Source organism: Protopterus annectens, chromosome 7.part1 (assembly GCF_019279795.1).
Source record: "Protopterus annectens isolate FY-2018-M chromosome 7.part1, PAN1.0, whole genome shotgun sequence".
In the NCBI taxonomy this organism is placed as follows: domain Eukaryota; kingdom Metazoa; phylum Chordata; order Ceratodontiformes; family Protopteridae; genus Protopterus; species Protopterus annectens.
Genome location: NC_056740.1, coordinates 258,414,354 through 258,429,796, shown reverse-complemented (window position 1 = coordinate 258,429,796; position 15,443 = coordinate 258,414,354). Strand labels below are relative to the sequence as shown.

General features: G+C 41.2%; 1 protein-coding gene across 1 annotated transcript in view; it reads left to right on the top strand.

Annotated features, from left to right (window-relative positions):
- The window catches only part of TRPM1 (transient receptor potential cation channel subfamily M member 1), an 841,064-nt gene that overhangs the window by 281,644 nt on the left and 543,977 nt on the right, over nucleotides 1–15,443 (top strand). Inside the window, exon 12 of the mRNA XM_044078483.1 lies at nucleotides 2,516–2,566. Coding sequence (XP_043934418.1) covers nucleotides 2,516–2,566 — 51 coding nt within the window. The remainder of the gene's footprint in view (nucleotides 1–2,515; nucleotides 2,567–15,443) is intronic.

The following is a 15,443-nucleotide window of genomic DNA, read 5'->3' as shown; positions in this document are numbered from 1 at the left end:
ATCTACCACCACCAAGAGACTTTGAAGTAAAATGGAACTTTTCCTCTGTTGTTAAATACTGAGTTACTTCAGACAGAAAATGTAAACCTTTCTTGTGCCAAACTGATTTATGTATATATACCAGTTTCATGCAGACATAAGATAGAGTGCAAAAGCTGAGACAGTAGGCAGAGGTGTTATGCAGAGAGTGAGTATAGAATTAAGGTGAGGGGTAAGAAGAGAAGGGAGAGTTGAGTGAAAAAATATGTAGTTAAGAGGATGTGTATGTTGTAATTTAGGCAGTGGGAAAGAAGCTTAGTAATAGAGGGCTTAGTTAGAAGTGGGGTGGGGGGTCTCTTTAACAGAAAATGAGTGTGGGTATTCAGTGAGAGGTGATTAATGGTAGGGGTGTGGGTAAAGGTGGAAAGGATAAGAACATAATATAGTGGCGAGCTAGAGGGGTAGGATTTGAGGGGGAGGGAGTTCTGGGAAGGATGGAAGCTAAGAGCATTGAGCCTATAAATTACATAGGAATTCTGAAGTTAGTATAGGTTAGTTGTTAGGAGATTGTTGGTACTTTGATGCATAGATTCATAGACTATTACTAGGCTACTAACCCATAGGACCTTTCTAAGTCTAGGCAAGTTTTTATGAAAGAATAAGGACATTAAGGGGCAGGCATTTGTGTCCATAAGGGACATGGGTGCCAGGCACGGTGTAAATTTCCTGCTCCCCATCTACTTATCTAGGCTGTTCTTAAACTGGGTAAAAGACAAACTCAGCTTCACATGGAAGAAAAGCCTGTTCTATATGACAGACAGTCTCTGAGACACATATCTGGCTCTCCAACATGTTCGGTTTAAGTCAAAGAAAAAATTCAATCCCTAGACCTTGTATTTCTGGTACTTTTGTACTTACGAATATGTAGGAGATTCATAAGTGTGGGGTTTGTGGATGCCTTGAAAGCCAGGCATAGATCACCCCTCAGCAATCTATAGGAGACTGGATAGAGGGAAAGAGCTTTAAAGCACTGTGCGTAAGGAAGGTTTGTTACATCTTGTATTCTTTTTGTAAGGAACCTTTGAGGTCACTCAAGTTGCTGCATATGCCTGGTCAGGTACATACCAAAGGGAGCATTGTACTCTATGACTGGTCTGATAAGAGTAAAGTACAGTGGGATAATGACCTCTCTGAACCTAGATGCCATGCCCTTACTGATAAGTTGTGCAAAATAAAAGGATTTCCTCACCGCTGTGGCCACGTGGTGGTCAAAGGTAAGGCTACTGTCTACGTGCATATCCAAATCCCTGACCACTGAGTTGACTCTTAGGGGTGTATTATCAACATGGTAATTAACCAGGATGATTGCTTTCACAAAGGGTACAATTATACTTTTGTGAGCACCGAGTTAATGACCATGGCTTTGGCACCATTTATTAGTCAAAGATAGACCTTCTTGAAGAATGCTAGTATCTGCAAGGGAGTTGATGATAATCCGCAGCTTGCAATCATCTGCAAACTTAGTCAGCCATAAACCTTCAGCAGTTCCTTCCATTTCAGAGAAATAGATGCCAAAAAGGAGCCCTTGGGGACTCCGCTAGCGACTGGTCTCTTGGTGGAGGTAGTTTCACCTATTTTGACCTCCTGGTCCTATCAGTGAGACAATTGCTATCCAGCAGGGGATAAAATAGTTTATACCTAAATTAGTGAGCTTGTCAATAATAACTGAGTGGGTTACTGTATCTTAGCTGGATTTGGAACAATGGCATGGCCAGGTATCATTAAGGTGTTGTAAGGTTTGAGTTTTGAATATAGGTAGTTAATGTGCAACTTTGATTGATCCAGATTTTGAAGATCTACTTAAACCTTTAACTGGACTGCTTTTCCTCTGGAAAGCGGACTTATTTATTTTTGCTAAGTTTTGCTAAGGTAACTGCAGCCAGGATCGGTCATTCTGAATGGTTATCCTTATTCCTATTCATTGGGTCTATATTGAATCAGCAAACGCTTAAAAAAGAAAACTCTGATTCATCGACCCTATGTAAGCGAAAGCTTACAATTCCACACACTCAGAACAGCGATTTTTTCCAGGGGAAAAAAAATCGCTGTTCCACAAAAAAAAAAAAAAAAAATCTTTAAACAGTATATAATGTGGGGGGTTTCACCCCCCACACCCCCCGATGTGGGGGGCTGTGCCACCCACACCCCCTCTACTTAAATATACCAACACCAAGATCGCACCACAGTGGAGGAAATAGCAAACTCCCGAAACCAGCCCAGCGATTTTTTTCCCTGGGAAAAAAATTGCTGTTCCGGGTGTTCGGGATTGTAAGCTTTTGCTTACATAGGGTCGATGAATCAGCGTTCACTTTTTTAAGCGTTCGCTGATTCAGTATAGACCCTATTCATCTGCTAGAAGCAAAGACTGACGTGAGGAATCTGACAGCTGACAGGTATAAGGAGGAAAAGATCCATAAAAATAAAGTAAGACTTCTGACTAATGGCATAACTTTATAATTTTTTTTTCTAATTGCAGAGACTTGGACCTCCCAATAACCTTCATTTCCTTGTACGGGATGTGAAAAAGGTAGGTCTGTATCTATCAGCATAAGCAAAATCTGTTTTCATTTGCACAGCCTCAAATGGCTTCATCTAAGATCCATGATCAGTGTTACTCTAGTGATTGCTACTTATTTTGTCAACAGGCATGCATATCATTTTCACTGCTTTCCCCAATGGAACAAAACTGAACAACAAAGTTAGGCAATAAACTTCCAAAGGGGCTTTGGTATTCGAGATTTTTTTAGACATTGTATTCTTTTGGTCTTTTGGTGTTCTGGTCTGAGAGTTATGATTTTCAGGACTGTGAGCTTCAGGATTGTGATACTAAACCTGTATTCCCCACTACAGCTTCTCCTTTTCTCTGTTTTACGCATCATCCAGAACAAATGCAAAGATGTGATATGTAAACTACTGGGTTTAAAAACCCAAAACTCCTTTTCACTCTTGCAATACACAATGCCTCTCTTAACAAAATTTAACTTTTATTCCCATTTTATGTAACAAAATTTAACTTTTATTCCCATTTTATGCTAAATGTAATTTCTAATATTTTCTACCTTTATTTACTAAAAATGTGACCATTAGGTCACTCTACAACAAGTACAAATATGACTCTGTCATTGTCCATGTTGGTGTGAATGACCTGAGATGTACCTCCCTGGACTACATGAAAAGAGACATGGAAGAGCTCTCTGATTTTGTAGCCGAGGCAGGTATGACCCTAGCCCTGAGTAGCATCCTACCATTGTCCAGAATGATACCACAGTACAAGGACAAATGATTGACTTCAGCAATTGGCTAAGCTTCTTGTGTCATTCTAAGGGGATCCGGTATCTGTCTGCCTGGGATGACATGGCCAACAGACCACAATGCTTTGCCAGAGATGGCCTGCACCTGTCACCCCTGGGATTCCAGATACTGGCTAAGGCTCTTGCCGCCCCTATAGTGCCTTTTTTTAGGCAAGGTTCAAATGACAAATTCACCACCATAACAGGAACAGGCAAGCAAAAACTGAGGGTAATGCTACTCAATGCTAGAAGTCTAAATCTCAAAATGCACTCCCTCGAGGCACTCCTTAAAATGGAGAGCATCAATATCTGTGCAGTGACTGAGACCTGGTTCAAGGCTCCAGAGAGCACCCCTGCATTACTAGGCTATAACTCATACCACACTTTTTGGCCATATAACCTGGACCAGAACACCAAAGGTGGAGGTGTGACCATATTCATTAAGGATATCCACACCTCCAGGCTAGTTGCTCAGCATAATGCATCCAAGGTTATCCAAGTGCAACTAACTCTGGGCAAAACTGCAATCCAAATTGTAGCTTTTTACAGATCCCCCACAATGCCCCTGGATTCCCACTCCTCTTTTCTTGATATACTGGAAAATATTAGGGTTCAACCAAACACCCTAATATTGGGCGATTTCAACTACCCCACCATTAACTGGGAAAACTACTCATGTACCAACTCCTTCACTCAGCGCTTTCTGGAATTCATAAATTCCAATGTCCTGGATCAATTTATCCACACCCCCACCAGGGGCAACAATATCCTAGTGACTTCACACACAAGCACCCACACGTATAGATGTGCATGGACCAAACCAAAGGTAATAACTAGAAAAACCAAAAATGTCCAGCACAAAGAGAGATAACTCAAAAATACTTTATTGTGGTAGCTCAAAAGACAAAAAGCATACCGATTTCGGCAACAGCCTTCCTCAGTGCTTAATACCAACAGAAATTAGAAAACCCTTAAAGCAAAAGCATCATTAGCATTCAGGAATACCATTGGTTGGTGAAAAAGCTATGACAACTCATTAAGGCCAGGTTTAAACAAACCCCCCAGCCGAATAATCCAACCTGATTCCTTATCATTTAGTAAAGTGTGCCAAACAATTTTAGAAAAACATTGGCCCTGGATCTTATCAATAACTGTAAATGTAAACTTGGCCATTTTATAAATTAAAGTGTGCTTAAACAAAGCATTTGTGGCTCTCGTGTTCCTGATCTCACTGAGGTGTTCGGAAATTCGAAGCCTCAGTGTTCTGGACATGTGTCCTTCATAAAACGCTGAACAGGAACAGATAGCCAAATACACAATCCATTCAGTGCTACAATTGCCATAACATAAAATATCATAGACCTTAGGGGTATCAGAGCTAGTAAACGTCTTAATTTTGAATATATGGGGGCATGCAGAACAATGTCCACAGGGTACACAGCCCCTAACATTCCCAAATATAGTGGATTGTTGTAGTGAAGGCGGGAGCTTGCGTTTATAATGACTAAGATGAGACCCAAAAGTAGGTCCCCTGCGAAAAAAGAAAGAGCATGTAGAGGGAATAATTTCATTAAGCTTCACATTGGCTTTTAAAATATCCCAATAATGGTTAATAATGTGTTTAAAGGTTTGAATGTTTCGTCCAAAGGTCGTAACCAATCAGATAGATTGTTGCGTGTCTATGTCAGCATCCGACTGTTTATATTGTAACAAGTCAGATCTAGATTGTTGCCTGGCAAAGTCCCTGTCCTGACAAATATTGTCAATACTGTATCCCCTTTGGATAAATCGGGTTTGTAGATCTTGTTCATAATGGGCATAAGAGTCCTGTGAGGAACAAATGCGATGAATTCTTAAAAATTGTGACTTGGGTATATTGCGGATGATGTGTCAGGGGTAATGACTGTGGGCATGCAGGAGACTGTTGTACTGAGGATATTTGTGAAAAACCTCAGTTTTTAATGTGTGATCTGTGTCCCTGATGATAGAAACATCTAAGAAAGTGATGGAGTCCTTATGAGCACTCAAAGTGAATTGAATGCCCCAGTTATTCTGATTTAAATACTCCACAAATTCCTGCAAAAAGACAGTATCCCCCCCTCAACACCATCCAGCAATTGTCCAAGTAGCATCGCAAAATGTCAATTTCCCCAATATATAAATTGTGTGAAATGTCATAAATTAGCTGGTGTTCAATGTAGCCCATGAAAAGATCTGCATAGATGGGGGCAAAAGATGCCCTCATAGCCGTACCCTTCACTTGCCAAAAACATTTACCAACGAAATAAAAAACATTCTTGGTCAACACTTGTTCAGTTAAACAAACTAGAAAAGTGTTGAATCCGGGGGGATAAATATTGGCTTAATCCAACCAAAATTGTAAAGCCTCAAGACCAGCCCAATGTGGGATGTTGGTATATAGTGAGGACACATCCAGGGTACACATGAGCCAATCCAGCTCTAATTGCATGTTTTCAATGATTTGTAAGAAATTGGTAGTATCCTGAATTCTGGCTCATACTAGAGGCAACAAAGGCTGTAGATATTTTGTCAAAAAGGATGACAATGGTTCAGTTAATGAACCACGGCCCAAGACAATTGGTCTTCCTGGGGGATTCGACAAGTTCTTATGAATCTTAGGTATGAGGTATAGATATTGTAAATGAGGGTCAGAAACTGTCAAATGGAAGACCATTTTCTTATTGAGAATACCCTCTTCCAAAACTAGATTGAGAAAGCTATCGATCTCCTTTTTGAACTGTAACGTTGGATCTAATGGCATACACATACAGAATTGTGCATCCCCCAATTGTCTCTCAGCCTCAGCCAAATATTTGGCCCAGTCCTTGCCCCAACCTTATCCGCTGGTAAAATTACCACATCTTGTTGTGCCATCAGCTCATGTAATGCTTGTTGTTCCTAACTGGTTAGGTTATGCTTGATATTAGGAAATAGGGATTTATTGAAATGAAGATCTTTCAACACACAATCCTTGAAAATGCCCACATACTTATCCACTGGAGGGATAAAATTGGACTTGTGAAACTGAAAATCAGTAGATCTTTGGGTATTATCATTTTCTCAAAAAAACTATCTCAAATTCAATAATCAACAAAAATTCAATACATCATTAACCAATGAGTTTTCATATATAGATATATCATTTCCTGCCATTGCCCAGAATGATACCACAGTACAAGGACAAAATGATTGACTTCAACAATTGGCTAAGCTTCTTGTGTCATTCTAAGGGGATCCAGTATCTGTCTGTCTGGGACAACATGGCCAACAGACCACGATGCTTTGCCAGAGATGGCCTGCACTTGTCACCCCTGGGATTCCAGATACTAGCTAAGATTCTTGCCACCCCATAGTGCCTTTTTTAGGCAAGGTTCAAATGACAAATTCATCACCATAACAGGAACAGGCAAGACAAAACTGAGGGTAATGCTACTCAATGCTAGAAGTCTAAATCTCTAAATGCACTCCCTCGAGGCACTCCTTAAAATGGAGAACATTGATATCTGTGCAGTGACTGAGATCTGGTTCAAGGCTCCAGAGAGCACCCCTGCATTACCAGGCTATAACTCATACCACACTTTTCGGCCATCTAACCTGGACCAGAACACCAAAGGCAGAGGTGTGTCCATATTCATTAAGAATATCTACACCTCCAGGCTAGTTGCTCAGTATAATGCATCCAAGGTTATCCAAGTGCAACTAACTCTGGGCAAAACTGCAATCCAAATTGTAGCTTGCTACAGATCTCCCACCATGCCCCAGGATTCCCACTCCTCTTTTCTTGATATACTGGAAAATATTAGGGTTCAACCAAACACCCTAATAATGGGCGATTTCAACTACCCCACCATTAACTGGGAAAACTACTCATGTACCAACTCCTTCGCTCAACGCTTTCTGGAATTCATAAATTCCAGTGCCCTGGATCAACTTATCCACACCCCCACCAGGAGCAACAATATCCTAGATCTAGTCATTACCAGCATGAGTGACCAGTGTTCCACACCTGAAGTCAACTCCCCATTGGTCAGATCTGACCATAAGCTAATCACCCTAGATATCAACATCCTGCCCACCCCCCCCACCCCCATTAAGGAAACCATGGAAAGAAATTCTCCAAAGCCAACTTCATGCTTCTTAAGACAGAAGTGGCAAACTTCATAACACCCATGCAGATGGACAATACAGTTACGACTGCTGAATCCCACACAAATGCATTCTATAAGCACTTACACAAGTGTGTGGATCATGCTATCCCAGACAGAACCAAGACGCTATCCTCCAAAAAAAGGAAGCCAATCTGGTGGTCCCCTGCCATAAACAAACTCTACAACAGAAGGAAGAAACTGTTGTAAAAGAGAGTAAAATCCCATGAGTGAAGGAGCTCCCTGCTGGTCAGCCCCAGTAAGAAGCTGAGATCACTTATAAGATCCTCCAAAGCTAGCTAGGAAAACAAAATCTTCACTGATTCTATGGACAACCACAAAGCATTCTATAGCTATGTCAAGAATCTCAGTGGCAACACCCAGATCTGCTCTGAGTTACAACACAACGGTACGAAAATTACGGAACCAACATCCTGGCAGATAGGTTCAGTGCTAACTTTACCCCCGCCACTCCCTAAAGGGCCCATATCTATACAGGAAGAATGCAGAGTCCCTGTAATCACAACTACGCAGGTAAAAGCTGCACTCTCTAAAGCCAAAACCACAGCATCCATGGGACTGGACAACATCCCATGCTGCGTTTTACATGAATTTCAGAATGAACTGGCTCCCCACCTAAGCACCATGTTCAATCATAGCCTCACATCAGGCTTTGTGCCCACTGAATGGCGTACAGCAACAGTTATCCCACTCCACAAATGAGGAGCCACCACTGATCCCAGGAACTATAGCCCTATTAGCCTGATGAGCCTGGTCTGTAAGGCCATAGAACGTATCATCATGAAACTCATAAACAAAGAAATTGGTAACCTCCAAATGCTGGACCCCACCCAGTTCGGATTTGTGAAAGGCAGATCATGCCTCCTGAACCTGATCGACTTCTTTGAGGCAGTCACCAAAGCTGAAGACGAGGGTAAGGTGGTTCACACAGCCTATCCTGACCTTGCCAAGGCTTTCGACAACAGCCCCCATTCTGGAATTATAGCTAAACTCGCTAAACTAGGTATAAATCCCTACATCACAAAATGGGTTGCCAACTGGCTTACTGACAGAACCCGCACTGTAAAAGTTGCAGACTCCAAATCTGACTTCAAACCAGTGACAAGTGGAGGATCATAGGGTTCAGTCCTGGGACCTTTCCTGTTTGGTATCTACTTCTCTGAAGTACAGGCTAACACAGAAGACCTTTGGCTAACAAAGTTCACAGATGACTGCAAACTAGGAGCCATAGTCGAGTCCCCAAATGATGTGGACATCCTACAGAAGGGCCTCACTGAGACAGATGCCTGGTGTCAGAGCCATGGCCTCAAGCTCAATGCCAAAAAGTGCATTGTTATCCCCTTTGGTAAAAACTCTGTGCCCATGAACTACCACATAGGCGGCAGTCTACTTAATGCCGAATGTGTGATAAGAGACCTTGGGACCCAGGTGAACAGTAGTCTCTCCTTTGATAATCACATCACCATAATAGTCAGGAAATCCTTCTACGTGGCACACCTTATCACAAAAGGGCTCTTATCCAGGAAAAAAGAGGTCATTGTTCCCCTCTACTCGACAATCATTAGACCCATTATAAAGTACAATGCCCCTTTTGGAATGTACCTCACAAGACATCTGCAGCAGCTGGAAAGACCACAGAAGTACCTCACAAAGAGGATTACTGGCCTCAAACAGATGCCCTACACTGACCATCTCAAAAAACTCCAGCTTTACTCCGTAGCATATTGTCTACTCTGAGGTGATCTCTGCCTAACATATAAAGCTATTTCAAACCCAGAGCTGTTGGACATGCTACACCTAAAGAAATCCCACTCCCTCTGAGCTACACACTCTATGGACATAAACCTTGTCACCACAATAAACAGGACATGCTGGAGGGATAGATTCCTTTCCCAGAGACTTCCCATACTCTGGAACAAGCTACCCATCTATGTCAAGCAAAGCTCCTCATTAGCACTCTTCAAGAAAAATCTTGATGAGTGGATGGGAAATAGGAAATACCCCCTGGGGGATCACTTCTGTGGCTTTGCTCAACAGGGGCACAGGAAAATAACTTTCTTGGGTGGTGTAAGCCAGGGAACATTGTTGTCAAGGCTTACTTAGGCCCTTGGGTCGATATCCTAGTACCTACCTATGAACCTATGAACCTATATATCCTAACTTTCCTGATATACATGACTACATCAGACTGGAATTACTATTTAACTGTAGCCTCCAAACAGGCTTCATGCCTCATGAATGGAGAAGGGCTACGGTCATCCCTCTGCACAAAGGTGGGCCATCTACAGACTCTGGAAACTACAGACCCATAAGTCTCACTAGTCTTATATGTGAAGCCATGGAAAAAATTATCATGGAGATGATCAGCAGAGATATAGTAAACCTCCAGACAATGGACCCAACCCAGTTTGGTTTTGTAAAGGGCAGATGATGCCTACTCAACCTTGTGGACTTCTTTGAGAAGGTCACCAAAGCAATGGATGATGACAAAATCATTCACACTGCCTACCTTGACCTGGCCAAGGCATTTGACACAGTACCCCACTCAGGCATTATTGACAAACTCAAGAGCTTAGGTACAAACTGTATGTCATCCAGTGGATAGCTGGATAGCCAACTGGCTCACAGACAGGACCCAGGAAGTTAGAACTGGAGAATCCATGAGTCCCTCAGGAATCAGCCCTTGGACTGCTCCTTTTTGGCATTTACTTCTCACAAGTCAAGGCTAATGTCAGTAGTCTCTGGCTGACTAAATTTGCAGATGATTGCAAATGAAGAGCTGTCATTGAATCTCACACTGACACAAATGTTCTCCAGGAGGGGTTGACACAGACAAACAACCGGCGTCAGAGTCATGGACTAAAACTAAATGCCAAGAAATGCATAATAGCATCCTTTGGGAAGCCATCCATGCCTGGTAACTATCATATTAAAAACACACCCCTTAGAGTTGACCCAGTAGTCAGGGACTTAGGGACACACATAGATAGTAATCTAGCCTTTGATCATCATCTGTCTACAATGGTGAGGAAACCATTCTCTGTTACGCAACTTATAAACAAAGGTATGGCATCTAAGTCCAAGGAAGTCATTGTTCCACTGTATTTGGCATTCATCAGACCTGTCATTGAGTACAATGCCCCCTTTGGTATGTACCTAACCAGGCACATCCAACAACTGGAATGTCCACAGAGGTTCCTCACGAAAAGAATACAGAGCATAAGTAAATATGTTCTATGCAGACTGCCTCAAGGCCCTATCCCTGTATTCTGTCTCCTACAGGCTTTTGAGGGGAGATCTATGCCCGCCATACAGGGCATTGTCAGACCCTGCTCTGATGGACCTCCTGCATATTCACAAAACAAACGGTAACAGAATTACCCATTCTAAAAATGTAAACCTTGCCTGTGATATAAATAGGAATGGCTGGAGAGATAGGTTTGTATCCCAGAGACTACCCTGTCTATGGAACAGGCTCCCCATCCATGTGAAGCAGAGTTCATCCATAATCCAATTCAAGTGCAACTTGGACAACTGGATGGGAAAACAGAAATTCATCTCTGGTTTGGCACCTATGTCTGATGCAAACAGGTAACCTGTAAATTGTTCCTCTCCCAGGCCCCTCTCCCAGGCCCATGCTTACACTTATCAAGGGTATCAAAACTCATCAGAGATTTGGGATGTATGGCTAGACTTAAAAAGGCCCTTGTGGTTTTAGCCTAGTAAACACCTATGAACCTATACCTTATTTTTATATGACAGCTGAAATGTTCTGGATGTGTATCCCATATTTGCATGTTATTTCATGTATCAGTTCTACTCATTGTTTTGTATACACCAATTGAACTCAGTTCCTGCTTGCTTGATAGTCTGGCAGTTGATGCAGAGGGTTAAAGATGTGAGTTGTAGCTCCTGTAGTACAAGGTTTGATTCTGTCAGCCCTCCCATTTGACTATTGTGTGGCCTTAAGCAAATCAATTAACCAGACATTGATCTCAGGTTGCCCTGAAAAGGGACTGTGTGTCCAGTGGCCCTATCTGGTTAACAAATGGGTTTTATTATTATTATTATTTCTTGAAACAAATGTTCTCCAAATATATATTCTCCCCAAGACTTTTATTTTTCTTCATTTTCAAATACAATCCCATACACCTCAACCCCTCTTCTATTTTCACTGCTGCTTCCATCAGCCATCTCTTATTCTTTGTAACTAATATCAAATTGTCTGCATATTTAATAAATACTGGTGTCTTCATCCTTCTGATACCTCCCTTAATCTCCCATTACTTTGTTACAATTTACTTGTAGTGCATTCGTAGGCCATCCTTGTCCTTGTTTTGACCTCTTTCTTACCTTTATTTTTTTTCTACATTTCCATCCATTTACCATAAAAATATTTCATATATTCTCATGTCATTCTTAAAAATTGTACCTTATTTTTTCACTTATTGCATAATCTCTCAATATTTCCCACACCATAGCCATCTCTATTGCATAGAGCAGGGTTGCCAGACGTCCCTATTTCGGCAGGACTGTCCCCAGATCAGCAGCCTGATCCCGAGTCCCGCCCTGCCGGTTTAAATTCCGGCCAGCCTCCGCTTTGTTTGGTTTGTTTTTTTTTTGATTGGCCCGTATACCTGGCATACGGGCCAATCAAAAATTGCTAAACACGGAGCTTCTTGTGTTCCGCATTAAACACGAAGCTCCGTGATTTTGATTGGCCCATATGCCGGTATACGGGCCAATCAAAAATCGCTAAACACGGAACTACTTGTGTTGAATGCGGAACTGCAATGCATTAAACATGAGAAGATCCGTGTTTAGTGCAGAGCTACTGTTCTTTAATGTGGAACTGTGTTCCGCATTAAAGACCTTTTTTTTTTTTGGTCTTCACTTGCCGTGAGAGACCTTCTTTTTTTTTTTTGGCTGGAAATCTGGCAACCCTGGCATAGAGGAAGAATGCCCTGACTAGGCCACATGTGACCCAAGTTTGAGTAGTGGCTGCTGCTGGTTCAAATATCCTGGGGAAAGAGAGGTGGCTGTGACTCACCACAGGAAAATAACTTTCTTGGGTGGTGTAAGCCAGGGAACCTTGTTGGCAAGGCTTACTTAGGCCCTTGGGTCGATATATCAGGTAACACCTGGCAGGAGCAATAAGTGTTCATCTACTGGAGTTGAGAGGTGACCAGACCTGTATTTCCATAGTGCATTCACACTATGGAGCAGTGGGGAAGCTGATATGGAAGGGAGTGCCTACCTTTGGGAGGCAGTAATTCCAAAGTCTGTAGTGCCACAAAGGGGAAGTGAGTTGTACTAATGGACAGGATAGCCCCACCTCCAGGTCCATCAAGCTGGCTCATTCTCTGCTACCTGATTCTTTCTTGGGGAGAAAAAAGGGTTGATAGGGATTCTCAGGCAGCAACAAATGGGCTGTAAGATTTTTGTCTAACAAAGGAATACTCCACTAGCATTACACCAGAATGAATGCTCCATTGGTCATGATCCTAGGGAAAGCAAAATAATATCTGTATATATATATATATATATATATATATATATATATATATATATATATATATATATATATATATAAACATATAGTTCAAGCACAAACATTACAGTCCAGCACCCATAAATATATCAAACCTCATGGTCAAATTCAGAAGAAAAAGGGCCCAGAACACTTAAATAAGTGTGTAGAAAACTTTTATTCCAGTAGAACAAACATTCAAGCAGCTTCTGTAGCAGCCATTCGGCACCAACAACACAGACCGGTGACCAGTTTTGCCCCCTGGCGTCGTCAGTGTGAAATTACAATACAGCAGCCACCAGTATTTATATATTATGGTCCCCATTCAGTTAAAGGCATATACATTAAAAGTACACATTCCTCAATATGGAACCCACATCCAAAAAGAATATTTTACAAAAAGCATAATCAACCCACTACACATACAACTAAGTACATGTAAATATCCACAATGTACGATTATATCCTGTTGTTTCGACCAGGATTAGTACGTGCAAAAACATTACACACTTAAATATAAACACCTCATATTACCAGGATGTTGAGAAAGAAGACAGTGAAATATGTCAAACATCAGCAATGATCATTAAGTCCGGGTTTATATAAAGCCCCCAGCTTGACCATCCACATCCTTTCCTTTTTGTCTAAGAGTTCATGTTTAGTAGTGTCTGACATTCTCTCCCCTTTCACTAAATCAATCCCAACAAAAAGGAATTGTGCTGAGTATGTTCTAATTTTTCTAATTTATGTTTATAGACTGGAGGTCTGTCCGACATAAAATGCCCCACACTGGCCGACCACCATATAAACTACCACTAAATGCTGTGAATGACTTAGTCCGTGATACCACCCTACAATACACAATTCCCACAAGCATTGCTACCCCTAGGTGCATAGTTATGTTCATTCCCTTTGGGCCAATCAATCTTTTTATACCAAGAAAGTGACTCACCAATATTCTTCCCATGTCTGTAATTATAATAGATGTTCTTATGCTTGTGGGAATTGTGTGTATTGTAGGGTAGTATCACAGACTAAGTCATTCACAGTATGCAGTGGTAGTTTATATGGTTGTCTGCCAGTGTGAGGCATTTTATTTCGACAGACCTCCAGTCTATAAACACAAATTAGAACATACTCAGCACAATTCCTTTTTGTTGGGATTGATTTAGTGAAAGGGGAGAGAATGTCAGACACTACTAAACATGAACTTTTAGACAAAAAGGAAAGGATGTGGATGGTCAAGCTGGGGGCTTTATATAAACCCAGACTTAATGATCATTGGTGATGTTTGACATATTTTGCTGTCTTCTTCCTCAACATCCTGGTAATATTAGATATTTTTGCACATACTAATCCTGGTCGAAACAACAGGATATAATCATACATTGTGGATATTTACATGTACTTAGTTGTATGTGTAGTGGGTTGATTATGCTTTTTGTAAAATATGCTTTTTGGATGTGGGTTCCATATTGAGGAATGTGTACTTTTAATGTGTATGCCTTTAACTGAATGGGGACCATGATATATAAATATTGGTGGTTGCTGTATTGTAATTTCACACTGATGACGCCAGGGGGCAAAACCGGTCACCGGTCTGTGTTGTTGGGGCAGAATGGCTGCTACAGAAGCTGCTTGAATGTTTGTTCTACTGGAATAAAAGTTTTCTACACACTTATTTATGTGTTTCTTCTGGATTTGACCATGAGGTTTGATATATTTATGGGTGCTGGACTCTAATGTTTGTTCTTGAACTGTGTATATTTCGAGCACCGAGCTTACAGCATGCACCAGTTTGTTTTTGGACTATATATATATATATATATATATATATATATATATATATATATATATATATGTGTGTGTGTGTGTGTGTGTGTGTGTGTGTGTGTGTGTGTATGTGTGTGTGTGTGTGTGTGTGTGTGTGTGTGTGTGTGTGTGTTTTCCACATACTTCTATGTTTTACATCATCTGTACTAAAACCAGACATCTCAGCCTACATCAAGAAATAAATAAAACAACATGAAGGTATAGGTTCATCACCCAGTGTCTCCCCCGCCTCTGGAATAGGGCTGCCCTAACAGGTCAAGCAATGTGATCCCTTGTCATCTTTCAGATATACAGCTTAAATAATTGGATAAGTAAGCTTAAATTTACCCTTGGACTTTGTCCTACTTCTCAGGGGTGGTAGAGACTGAGAGTGGTTACACATATACCACCATTGTTCTAAATGGCTTTTACAAAGTCAAAGTAAACTTTATTGTCATTTAGTCCTGCACATAGTGCAGCTAAAGAAAATTATGCTGCTTTGTTCCTAGTGCAAGAAACATACATACATAGAGTTACTATTTAGTAATACAAGGACAGACACTTACATACATTACATATATAAAA